The sequence below is a fragment of the Anser cygnoides genome, chromosome 7 (genome assembly GCF_040182565.1).
Source record: "Anser cygnoides isolate HZ-2024a breed goose chromosome 7, Taihu_goose_T2T_genome, whole genome shotgun sequence".
NCBI classification, from domain to species: domain Eukaryota; kingdom Metazoa; phylum Chordata; class Aves; order Anseriformes; family Anatidae; genus Anser; species Anser cygnoides.
Window position 1 is genome coordinate 6,427,664 of NC_089879.1, and position 13,202 is coordinate 6,440,865.

Consider the following 13,202-nt stretch of genomic DNA (forward strand, 5'->3'; position numbering starts at 1 on the left):
TCCATACAAGTGTCTTCTTTTTTCTTAGTTTTACTTATTTTTCTGTTTAGCAATAAACCATGCTTGCAAGCCAACATTAGAAGTGAATTTTAAATGTATTGTATAATAGTTATGAAACTTTCAGCAGCTGTCGTTGGGACGGTATCAGTGACCTTGCTGCGGAGGTGCGTGTTTCTGCTGAAGGACCAACGAGCACAGCACGCTAAATGCCTTAAACTAATCCACAAACACTTACTAATCCAAAATATCCCACTAGTCACGGATTTAATTACTGCTGTCCTATTGCTTTGTTGCTGATGTCGTGGGACTTCTGGGTGCAATTCGTGTATTTTTGTGTCGCCTCAAAGTCAAAAGATTGAATTTTTCAGTGAGGAAACGCACGGGCGAGCAGCTATCACAGACCAATCAATATTAGAAGCGACCCCTGAAGCCCACCCACCCAGGCCCCCTTTTAACCACGCCGCTCCCCATCCCCACGCGCGCCCCCGCCCCGCGCGCGCCCCCGCCCGGTTGCGCGGCCCCGTCTCGGCGTGCGGCGGCGCGCGCCCCTCCCCTTCCGGCGCCGCGTGCCGCCCGCCCGACCCGGAGCGCGCCGCCGCCCTGTGAGGAGAGGCCGCCGCCATCATGCCGGTGTACTTCCAGCGGCCCGAGAACGCCCTGAAGCGGGCGAACGGTCAGTGCCGGCCCCCTCCCCGGTCCCGCCGGGGCTCCCCCCGCTCCCATCGCGTCGCGGCCGGGTCTCGCTGTCCCCGCCGGGCCCCGCTCTGCCTCCGTTTGGCGGCGCTGAGGGGAGGCGGCGGGGCCCGGCCGCATGGCGCCGGGCGAGGTCTGGGCGGGGAGCGGGGCCCGGCCGTGCGGGTTCCCCTCCACCCCCCCCCGGCAGCCGAGCAGGCCCCGTGAGGAGCCAGGGCGCAGCGGGGGGCTCCGGGACGCCGAGGCCGGGCTCGTGAAGCCGCCTGGCCTGGGCCCCGCGGGGCCTGCCCGGCCCCGGCCCGGCTTTTCCACGCTCGGGAGCCGCCTCCGGCCCCGGGGGCTGCGGGGAGGGCAGGGGTGGGAGGCCCCGAGTGCGCCGCCGGGGTGAGGGGACCCGGGGGGACGGCGCTGCCGCCTGCCTCGTGCCTCTGCCGTGCACAAAGCCGGGCTGAGGGTGCTTGTCGGCTGACGCCTTTCCGGCTAAATGTACGGCTTGGGCGCCTTTTAAAATAATATCCTATTTTAAGCGCTTAGGGAAAGCATTTAGGCTCGTCGTTGGTGCAGGCTGCACGTTTAGACATCCAGAAATTACAGAGGATCAGTGGGGCTTGGAATGATGGCTGAAGAGGCAGGGTAGTCTAGGGATTACACATAATTCAGTAACTATCTTAAAAAAACAAGAAATACAAGATATTACGTCTCAAGATTCCTAAAATTCGTTGTATAACCATTCCTACAAACATCACAGATAAAAATACGGAAAAGAATATGAGATCCAGTGCTTCCAAAGATAAAGTTGTGTTTTAGCAGTCCTTTTACTGTAAAAGATGCATATATGATAGTATTCAACCATTGATTCAACTTCAGAATTCCTGGGTGGGGAAAGCTCCTGCTTGCTGAGGAAGTCACACACACCGTTGGAGTATTGGCCTTAAACTGCCCTTTAAATCTGCTGTTGCATTTCTGCTTTCCTGGTATCGAAGAGCAGTGTTAAATCCATGTCTTTTGTACTGCTGCACATCTGTTAAATCTGAATGAATTGAAGGAGTGGGCTTCAAGGAGTGGAACTGAAGGAAGTGTTTTCCAGACAAGCACTGACGATCCCACGCTGCAGTAGACTGAATGGAAAACATGACAAGCTGGGTCAGGTCTTTGTGGCCTGCAGGGGCTCAGCCTTGTTGCTGATTTAGATACCTTTTTGCATTTCAAGTGGTATAATGTAAAAACCAGAAAAAAATGTCATTCTGACAGCAATTCCAGGGTTAATGCTCTTACATTTGGTCTGCTGCAGTTCTTTGGTTCCATAACCTACACATCCCTGTGCCTTACAGGAGGAGACACAGTGCTGTATTTGACTCTTCAGGTTCCCTTTGTGCCTGCTTTTACTACAGTGTCTGTTAAATTAGCCATAATTATTTGATGTTCTGGCAAGAACTTGCTTGGCCAGAGTTAATTAAAAGTTTCAGCACAGTATGAATTAATGTTGTGCTTTGTCCAGTTAGTTATCGACCACTGCGAGCTGTGGTGCTTGGAAGGGCCTGGCATTGTTGCAAGATTCAACTTGCCTTTCAGGTTCATTTTCATAAATAAAACCCAGTAAAGCTCAGCAGTAATTGCCTCAAAAGCAGCACTGAGATAGAATAGCAGTTTACATCATAGGATGGAGGATAGCTTTATTAAAATTCCCTTGGCGAGTTTAAAATACTGCCAAATACTGTCACGTTGTAGCCTTATTTATCTTTGTATGTGACCTTATATTTTTTCTGTAAAGGAGCTTGCTCATCTTACGCAAGCTCATTATTTACATAAAGTAGGCTCCAAACATCTGATAATGTGGTCCTTAAGTTAAATCGTTACTGCTGTTTTCAAAATGCAACTTTTGGCCATGTTTAACTTCAGTTCTGACATTCTAAAACTTAGAACACCGGTTATAGTTGTTTTTTTTTTTTTTTTTTTTTTTTTGTGGAGTATGATGAGGACTGTACAAGAAACTCCTCGTGGTCTTTGAAGTTCATCTGTGTGCATGAGCACCTTCAGCAGGCTCCGATTTTCCTCCTATTCTGCTGCTGTTTCTTGAGGAATGGGGAGGCAGTTCCAAAATACTCTGTGGAAAGTGCTAACTCCGTTCCTCTTTAAGAATACGCTTACCTTTCTTTTTTAGTTGTACACAACTTTATTTCCTCCCCCCTTCCACCTCCCTCCCTCCTCTCTATCTGTAACCTGTTTGTTTCCCATTCTCATCATTCTTCTGACTTGCTTTTCGTGGTGAATGCCTTCAGCGTAGGCGTTCAGCGTGTGTGTTGGTAGGTGGCTGTGCTGCTTCACGATGTGATGTTCTCGTGGGTGGTTGGCTCTGTTTTGTACTGAGCGGAACATGCGGCGTATCACACAATCACAGAGTGGTTTGGGTTGGCAGGGACCTCAAAGCCCACCCAGTTCCAACCCCCTGCCATGGCAGGGACACCTCCCACCAGCCCAGGCTGCCCAAAGCCCCGTCCAGCCTCGCCTTGCACACTCCAGGATGGGTCATCCACAGCTTCTTGGGGCAGCTTGTTCCAGTGCCTCACTGCCCCCGTAGACAGGAGCTGCTGTGATGCTGACAGATCCTGTTAGATCTGTACTGCGAGGCTTGTGGTGGGTGTTTGTTGTCCTTCGTGATGAAACGAGCTTTAAGACTGGATGCACATATTTTATTAATATGTATGAAGAGCCTAGTCATGCCTAGATGGATGGAGAGACACCTCTGCCATCCCCAAATTTGCATGCTAATGGAGAGGTCTGCATTTGTTTGCCAGTTACGGCATTGAAAAACTGCCCCTGCAGTTGCATGTGCCAACATTTTTGGTATAGCTAGGTAAATCAAACCATCAGTGGAATTTGATTAGAGCTGATTAAATTCTAAAAGGTTACACTATTAATCATAATAGCATGTATCTTCTAGGTTACAACTCCTCTGCTAATTAGATTTTACTTTCAGAATTCCTTGAGGTTGGCAAAAAGCAGCCTGCCCTTGATGTTCTCTATGATGTTATGAAAAGTAAGAAACACCGAACATGGCAGAAAATCCACGAGCCGATTATGCTGAAGTACCTGGAACTCTGTGTGGATCTCCGCAAGAGTCACCTGGCAAAGGAAGGGCTGTACCAGTACAAGAACATTTGCCAGCAGGTACGGCTTCTGAATCGTTTCTTTGTTATTTGTAGCAAGCGTGGTTTGTGTCAGCTGATGAGATCTAAATGTAACTGATCAGTCTTGACTCAGAATTAATCTGCTTTTTAGATGTTCCTGGTCTTGTAGCATTTACATCTTAAATATTTGTTGCCTGTCGTGGGGGGAAATAACTTCACATGTTCTGCCTTTGGCGTAGGTGAACATCAAATCTTTGGAGGATGTTGTTCGAGCCTATTTAAAGTTAGCTGAAGAAAAAACGGAAGCAGCTAAGGAAGAATCCCAGCAGATGGTACTGGACATAGAAGACTTAGATAACATTCAAACTCCAGAGAGGTAGGAGGCCTGGCTTTACACTGTAAGCACTTCGCAGCAAAGTATCCTTATTTTTGTGTTTATAGAGCACTGACGCAAGGATTTCTAGATTTTTGGTGAATGTTCTGAGTGTGTATATATATGAATATATATATATATATACACACACACACACATACCTATAAAGACAACAAGGAAGACTATATTTTGATGTTCTTCAATTGAGACTTTGTGTTTTTTATGAGCAGTACACCTGAACAGTAATTTCCTGACTTAATTATTAAACTATGGCTTTTGTATTGATTTACGAGGTGCATGGTGCAGTTAAATGACTAGTACCACGCTGTCAGATTATCTAAAGTTACAACCTGTGGTTTTATTTTTCATGCACTTACTTTCCTTGTATTTTAATGGCGTTATGGAAGATTTTTTTAAAAAGCCTTGCTGTCAGCAGCAGAGATGATGTTGGAATTTGCAAACGGCTAGGAAACTTATTGAAATAATTGGGAATGAAAAAATAAATAGAAGTGGAAGCTGACTAAGGGAGTAAAGGAGAAGATTCACCGTAATGACAAGTCAGAAGTAGCTGCGTAAAGAAAATGCAGACTGGATGTTTTACTGGCAAGGGTACGTAATAGGTGTTACGTGGATACAAAGTGCTTTCTGATGGAGCACGCAGGAGACTTGTGATCTAAAAACACAGCTGGAGATGACCATGGATATGAGGGATATAACGGAAGAGAAGGACTAAATGTGTACTTTCAGTGTTACATGCTGTGCTAAAGGACGAACCACTGCGTTACGAGGCTGAGACGTAGAAATATCTGGGTGCTGGAAGAAGGCGGCAGAGACGAGCTAATGGAAAAGACCTAGAGCTGAGGAACAGGTTTGCTTCACACAAAACAGAAAATCTGAGAGGGGAAATTAGCAAAAAACAGGTGAAGGTGATTGGGAAAGAATTGGAGAACTGCATCTACGAAAGACGAGAGAGGGAGAAGGTGATGAAGCAAGCCAGGTGTCAGTGTGCAAGGAGTACTGATGATGATACAGGAAGGAACTGTACCTTGAGGGGAGAACAAGAGGTAATTGAGCAGTCTCTTTCTAGCTTTCACTGTATGAGTGGGGCCATCTTTTTCAAGAGGCCAGATCCAGAAGTGGATAAAATGAATACCTCTAAGTAAAAGGATTGACAGCAAAAGAAGGGAAATGTGAAGTTATGTGTTCAAGTGTAAGAATAATAAAAATGTGGTAGAACCGTAGTTGCAGTTGGAATTCATCTGATGGAAGATAGTTAGGAAGCTGAGAAATAAAGATGATGGCTTGAAAATGGAATACTAAGGACGTTCGAGAGGTAGCAATAGAAATAGGAAGGGTTACCTCTATTGAACAAAATCCTTGCATCTGTAGTAAAGGACATAAAATAAGCAGTAAAGAGAAGAAAAAGGAGATGCAGTTCCGAGAGTTGGGTGACAGCTTTATAGGGTCTGCTGAAACCTGCATCTATAATGGTATTGGTGATTTTATTATTGAAAGCTGCTTGTTATCAGCTGGGAAACAATTAAATTTGGTAAAGCTGGTAAACTATTAATTGTATTAGGCTAGTTTAATTCTCTTATGTAGTAACCTTCAAACTTTTTCACCACATTGTGCATCTGCAAACAAAAGAAAATGTTACTTTATACTTGCTTAGGCAGCTGATGAGGTAATAGCAGAAAAGGTGTAACAAATTTGTTCTATGTGTCATAATTAATTGGATAGAAAATGAGAATTTAGGAATAATGGAAAAAAGGATCAGTCAATATATCTGCTTTAGTTCCTTTGTAGGCCTTCAGTTAGCAGACAGCTTAAGCAACAGTGTGCCACGTTGGATGAACCACTCTCTGGCTTTTGGTTTCTTCCGCCTCTGCGAGAAGTCAGTGTTCTGTTGTCAGAACGGTTTGTGGGAGAATTTCCTAATCCGCTTCAGGCAAAGTGGGGTTAGCTCATACCGTGTATTTATGTTCTTCAGATGAATCCCTTAATTTTCGGGAATGGTCACATGAACTCTGCTAGTACAGCTGTGTGTGTGGTGATAGTTCTGAAAAAGAAGTGGCAAGGTGGGGTAATATAACGAGTTTGGGAAAGGATAATTGTCCATATCCTTGAAAAAAATCAAGGTGTGTAGGTAATAAATCAAACCAAATTAAACTTTGCTGAAGTTGTTAAGAGAAACAATAAAAGGATGTTTAGCCATAAGTGGAGAATTCTAGGAAAAAGGGTGGTGGAAGTCTGATAGGTTGAGATTGGCCATCCTAGGTGTGGTCTGCATACCAAAGCAACACTTTACTGCTGCTTTTTTGTAAGCATATGGATTGTGGAATAAAAGAAACACGCTTTTTAGGGGCTTGGAAATTACTTAGCCTGAGATGGACGGAAAAGTCAGCTTTATTGTGTTGGGTGACGGCATAATCTCCGTTGCGGAGTTTTAAAAGTATCAGCCGATACTTCAAGTACTAAAGCTCTGCAGATAGCCATGTGAGCAGGCAGCGTGGTTTCTCATCGTCCATAGGCAGGCCAGAGGAGCAGTCTGAACAGCTGCTGATCTGCTGTTATCTTGTCTAGATCATTATAACGTTCAGGTCGTTAGCACGAGTTCTGAAGTAGTAGTACGTGGGGTTAAAAACACAAAAACAACTCGGCACAGGCTTGCTGAAAGGTGAATGATGTCCGATAACTTCAGAATCTTTTTTTTGGTGGTTACATTTTTTAAATTAAAGAAATGACAGAGGTGTAACGAGGAGAAAAGTAAAGCTGTCGATACTGTACCGGATGGGATGTTCTTCAAGTTGGAAGGTGATAGAGGCATTGCCCAGGGACAGACAGACAGCATGTAATGGTGCGAGGAGGGGGAAATCGAGAGTTAGGGTGAAGTCTTTCAGTTAAAGTCTTGGAAAGTAACTGGAAAAGTCAGTCATGTTTACTGACGGTACAAAGTTCAAAGAAATTAGCAGTGAAATTATCATTGTAGGTAGTGGTGAGGAATGGAGTTAGAGAAGTCAAATACAATTCACAGGGACTTGGAGTAGAAGGCTGTGGATTTGCATGTCAACAGCAAGGCTCGTTGGTTGCAAAAACTGAAGAGGTTAAAGTTCTGTCCTCAGTAGTTGTTCCAGGATGATAGTGCAATCAGTGACGTGTGACCACAAAAAAAAAGCAGTTAGAAACTAACATTTCTTAGGTACTGTGCTCTGGTGAAGACCAAGACTTTTTAAAAAGTAATCATTGAGAAGGATCTGAAGAGACTATTGAATCTTTTCTTTTACAATGAGTCATAATAAATTATAAAATATTCCTTAAATATGCTTCTCTCATCTGTTCTCTAAGTCCTTCAGTAACAGGAATTCCTCAGCTTTCCTTGTAATTCCACGTTATTTTCAATGCCTGAAACAGTCCTTGTTATGGAGGAATCCCACTGGTACTTAGACACTGACACTGACTGCTCATTTCTAGTATTCTGTATTCTAGCTTTTAGTGTCAAAGTGTTGGTTAGAAAAATAGTATGTTTGTGTTGGCTGGAGAGATCTTTGGTTGAGCAGTGAGAGAAACTGCAGGATAGTTTTAAAAATAATAAGGTATGCTTGGTTATGTATGCTGAGATACTTCTGTGAGTATCCTTGACAAAGTGTGTTGGTTGGTAAATTCAGACTTGAGTTTTGCTGTAATGCTCCCCGGTTGTAAACTTATCCTTTACTGACCTCCAGTTTGCTTGCTGACAAAATTAAAGACTGTAAAAGGTGAACTGATTTGAGGTTACAAATAAAAGTAGAGGAAGAGAATGTATTGAGCTTGTTCGTTTCTCTGTGTGCCAGTATGGGAGTCTTCAGTGGCAAAAATGCAATTCATAAGGCACACATTTCTCCTGTGTCAAGTATCAACAAGCAGTGAGCTCCTCCTGGCAGCCTTGCCAGTGACTAAAAAGGAAGTGTCAGCAAGCAGCAAAGTATCTGAGTAGCCAGTGGTACTGGGGTCAGACAGAAGTAACACTGTGCTGCTCCTTGATAGAATGGGGAAGGTGAAGGTCCTAGAGCTAGTTTCCTTTGGCTTCCTTGTGTGAAGGGCGCACAACCTACAGAAGTCTTCACCTGTGGAACTTGTACGTATCAGTGATATACGCAGGGGCCGAGATTGGAAACTTAACATCAAGAAAAGATATCTACATCCTTTGAAGGATCAATCTGAAACTAAGGAGTAGCTAATTCAGCAGCACGTAGCTGTTTGGATTCCTACAGTCTTATCTTAGATCTTAATGAGAATTGAACAAAAAGAACAATGAGAATCTGAACCACTTCTTTTTCTCCTTCTTTTCCCCTTTTCTCCGTTCCCAACTGTAGTGTTCTTTTGAGTGCTGTAAGTGGAGAAGACACTCAGGACCGTACTGACCGACTGCTTTTGACACCATGGGTTAAATTTCTGTGGGAATCATATCGGCAATGTTTGGATCTTCTCCGAAACAATTCTAGAGTGGAACGTTTGTACCATGATATTGCACAGCAAGGTGAGTTGAAAAGATGGAAATTTACAGCGTAAGGAGATTGTGGACTTCTGTGTTACATACTGTAAAACTAGAAAATGAGAGGTTATTCCTGTCTGACTATTGCATTAGAGTTAAAACTACGTTGATCTCTTATGCATATGCATGCACACACACACTGTTCTTAAAATTACAGTTTTCTTGTGGAGGTTTCTGTACGCTAAACTTTTATTGCAACAGAATATGCAAGGAAAAAGTTATTTTTTCCTGGATATACTGAGAATAACTTATTAACTTCTGAATAGTATTTTACTAGGAAAAGGGCTTGTCTGATTCTTCCTGCCATTATTCTGCAGAAAAAATAATTTCTAAGAATGGGTACTTGTGTGCTCATCTTTTTTTCTTAAGGGGGAATGAGGAGTGGAAAATATGTTCCATCTTTATGCGTAACTTGAGGCTCTGTATCTTTTGAAAAAAAGCTGCTAGGTTTTTACCTCTAGGCCCAAACTGTGCAAATATATTAGGTAAAAATGGCCATCAGATGAGTTCTAGGTGCCTTAGTGTGTATTTAAGTCTTTGTGCAACAGTATCAAGAGCTACTATTTTGACTGTTCCTGGTAGAGATACTTCAGGGTTTTCAGTGGCAATGGCCCAGCGCAGTCAGGTTTTTGAAAGGAGCTGTAGGATCAAAGACATTTTTTCCTGTTATCTTCAGCCTTTTGAAAGCTTCATTTAACTTTACCATACTAGATGGCTTGAGAATTTTTTCCCACATTTTATGAAGGCGAAGCTTTAATTCATGCTCTTCTCAGAATTGTATTTGCACATAGTTCAAAACAAAATCTAGAATCGCTGCTTAAATCAGAATGTTCTCATTTGATTCAAAGCATTCCCTCTGCTCCTTAAGCTTAATTGCGTAGAAACATCTTAATTTTTTGAGGTCAAGCTGGTAGTGCTCTGCATTGTAACTTATTATGCGTGACTGATTAGATCTTGTTTGCTATGTCTTTGGACTGTAAATGAAGATTCTTTAAATGCATCGATTTACATATTTGAATCCCATTTAGGACTACAATGAAATCACCATGAGCAAACATTCTAAATTCGTGTTTTTGCAGCTTTTAAGTTCTGCCTGCAGTACACGCGTAAAGCGGAGTTCCGTAAGCTCTGCGATAACCTGAGAATGCATCTGGGGCAGATCCAGCGTCATCATAACCAAAGCACAGCAATCAACCTCAACAACCCTGACAGCCAGTCCATGCACTTGGAGACCAGGCTTGTGCAGCTTGACAGCGCTATTAGCATGGAGCTGTGGCAGGTATGCAGCAGGCCTCCTCTAATCACACGGTAGCATCCAACCTTTCCAGAATCTCTGCCATGCAGGTCATGTTTCATGGTGTGTGCTTCAAGGTAAAAACAGGAGAATAGTTGAAGAATAAACTCCTTAGTATCTTGAATGCGGTATTATTTGTGTGTTATACTTCGTCTGATGTTTCTGGAACTGCTGTTTTCATGTAGTGCTTCAAACCAAGCCTGTGCTTGTAGTAGTTAGTGGTGAAGTGGTTGGAGTTGCTTTGAGTTGGGAGAGGGAGAAGTTGACTGACGTCTTCATCTCTTACATGTTGTGTTCTCGTGGACTACATCACTGGGAAGTGGTTGGCAAATGTCAAACCCTGTTGTTAGGCTGGGGCCCCAGCACTTCCAACTGAGGTACATCAGTGTCTAGTCAGCGAGGGCGCTTTCAGAGTAAGTTTTTCAAAAAGGTGCTTTGCTTTTGGAATCTTTCTAACGTCAGATTCCTAAAGAATCAGAGTTGTTCTATCTGTGAACTTGGAGAATGCTCTCTGTTAACACCGATTCCTTTTTAGTTTTAAAAGTTGTTATATATAAGGCATTTCCAAGGTACATTTTTGTTTTTAGGGAAACTAACCTTTTTTGATCACAGATGTGATTTGTATGAAAACAGTAAAAAGAGTAAATAGTAGAATTGGTAGAATGATAGAAATGGTTTTTTCTTGGTTTGTAGATTGAAAATCTGAAAAAAAGTTTCCAAAAAAACCCCCAATTAAATAACCTTTAATTCCCCGTTTCTAACAGATGAGAGTTAATGGGTTTGCAGTACGTCCAAATAATTTCTTTATTATGGAGGAAATTTTTAATTACATGTAGCTGCCAGAACTGGAGATGACAGCTTTCAGTGGTATTAAATAAAGGTAGTCTTTGTGGAATCACAGAATGACTTGGGTTGGAAGGGACCTTGAAGACCACCCAGTTCCATCCCTTGTGATAGCACCCACTAGATCAGGTTGTCCAGGGCCCCATCCAACTTGGCCTTGAACACCTCTAGGGATGGGGCATCCACAACATGTGACTTATTGGTTGTAGTTTTATAGTCTTTAGTGAATTTTCATTTTTTTTCCCTTTTTGCAGGGTTGCAAAAACTTCCTAAAAGTAGTGTGTTTGTTTTTTAGGAAGCTTTCAAAGCAGTGGAGGATATTCATGGGCTATTTGCCTTGTCTAAGAAACCACCCAAACCACAGCTGATGGCAAATTACTATCACAAAGTGTCAACTGTCTTCTGGAAATCAGGAAATGCTCTTTTTCATGCATCCACACTTCACCGACTTTATCACTTATCGAGAGAAATGCGAAAGAATCTCACGCAAGAGGAGATGCAGAGGTGGGCAAAGATATTTAATGTGATTTTAGATTCTATTTCTAACCTTGTAGATTCAAAAATAAGCTAAATTGTACCCCAAAAGAAGCAGATAACGTATAACCTGTATGGCTATGAGCAGCTTTGCCTAAAGTGGCCAGTACTAATTGCCCCCAAAAACTAGAGAAAGAAGGATATTTTACAAAGCTACAGTGTAAGTAATGTGAACATCAGGATTACCTTATTTAAGCTTCCTTCTTCTCTACTGACAGGGAATCTAAGCAAGTTTACGAAGTACCTAGTTTTTGCTTTCAGTTTCTATTCTGACTGGTGATACCTACACCGGTAATAGGGAAGTCTTGGGAAGTAAACTTTTCCTTAATATCTGCAAGTGTGTGTAGCCAAATGACCTTTAATTTTTTTTGGTGATAAAGTATGGTATCTGGCAAGGGTTTTGAAGCATGCAGAATCATTGGCTGCATTAAACTCTGAAACTCATTTACAGGTATTTATAGAATCAGTCTGGTGGGAATCAACACTGTAGGGAATTCTTACATTCCTGTTCATCTGGTACTAAGGTCAACATTTAAATATTTAATGTTACTTGCATTGTAACATCAGAAGGCACCTCTAGCAATAATTTCTTAAAAAGCAATGTAATCAAAATGACTTGCATGGATTTGGAATAAAGTAAGTTTGGAAAGGTGCTGCTTTCTGCTGGTTTCATTATTTTATACTATTTTGATATTTTACAGAGGCAGCTTCAATTTATTTTGTCTCTGTGTATACATACATGTGTGTATATATATATATATATACACACGTATAAGTAATGAAAACGTGTTACCAAAATCTTTTTTGTGATTACTGAAGAGCACTGCATATTGTACTTAGTGCACAGTTGCCATCTTTTCAGTTATTGCTGTTTTTTTTCCTGTTCTGCATTATGAATGCTAAGTATTCCTACTCTTGAATTGGCATGTGTATGAAAATGAAGTAGTATTCTCTTGCAGTTCATCTTTTGTGGTTATACTTCGTCAACAGGATGTCCACTCGAGTCCTTTTGGCCACTCTGTCAATTCCTATAACTCCTGAGAGAACTGATATCGCCCGCCTGCTGGACATGGATGGCATCATTGTTGAAAAACAGCGGCGGCTGGCCACCCTGCTAGGTCTTCAGGCCCCGCCGACACGTGGCAGTCTTATTAATGATATGGTAGGTGGTAGTGTCTGGATCAGATCTCTTAAACTCAGTCTTCTTTTTGGACTTTTTTTTGTTCTAGAAGCGCTGCGCCTAGTTAAGGGATGGCAATTTCAAAATTGAAACAGCTTTGTGTTTAACTGTATATAACTTATAGTTAAAAATTGAGATTCACGGGAAGGACTGTTTGGAAATGGTGGTGGTAATGAAGGGCCTGAATCCTTGTGTGCAGAACAGAGCAGTATTTGGTGTTGTCCTGTATGTCACCCAGGCAACAAATGTCTTGCTTTTCAAACTCTGAGGGGTCTGAAAAGCATTGTGAACCACAACTTTTTTTCCCCCTCTCTAAGGAGAGGCCTGTTTATTAAATGTAGCTCCAATAAGCTCGGGGCAGATAAATAGTGGAGGATAAGGACTTAGCTTATTATGAGAACATCCTTTTGTTTCATTAGAAGAGAGGCCAGATTTATCCGTCTTCAGACTCTTCTGGGTATTTACAAACAAATTAGGCATTCGGTCATGGATCCTTTTCAGAGGATGCTTGAATTTCTTGCTTTCGTTTGCATACATACCTAAAACTTACATTCAAGGTTCACTTTATGTTGGTTTTTCTTCTGGTACTTCTCTAGTTTGCCTTAAAAACACAATTTAAAATGTCA

The 13,202-nt window shown here is 42.3% G+C and overlaps 1 protein-coding gene across 1 annotated transcript in view; it reads left to right on the forward strand.

Moving 5' to 3' along the window:
* Positions 1-536: 536 nt before the first annotated feature.
* Positions 537-13,202, forward strand: part of EIF3A (eukaryotic translation initiation factor 3 subunit A) — a 33,045-nt gene continuing 20,379 nt past the window's right edge. Inside the window, exons 1-7 of the mRNA XM_048059391.2 lie at positions 537-673; positions 3,671-3,861; positions 4,061-4,197; positions 8,547-8,710; positions 9,805-10,004; positions 11,158-11,366; positions 12,387-12,558. Of these exons, the coding sequence (XP_047915348.2) occupies positions 625-673; positions 3,671-3,861; positions 4,061-4,197; positions 8,547-8,710; positions 9,805-10,004; positions 11,158-11,366; positions 12,387-12,558 (1,122 nt within the window). The 5' untranslated portion in view covers positions 537-624. The remainder of the gene's footprint in view (positions 674-3,670; positions 3,862-4,060; positions 4,198-8,546; positions 8,711-9,804; positions 10,005-11,157; positions 11,367-12,386; positions 12,559-13,202) is intronic.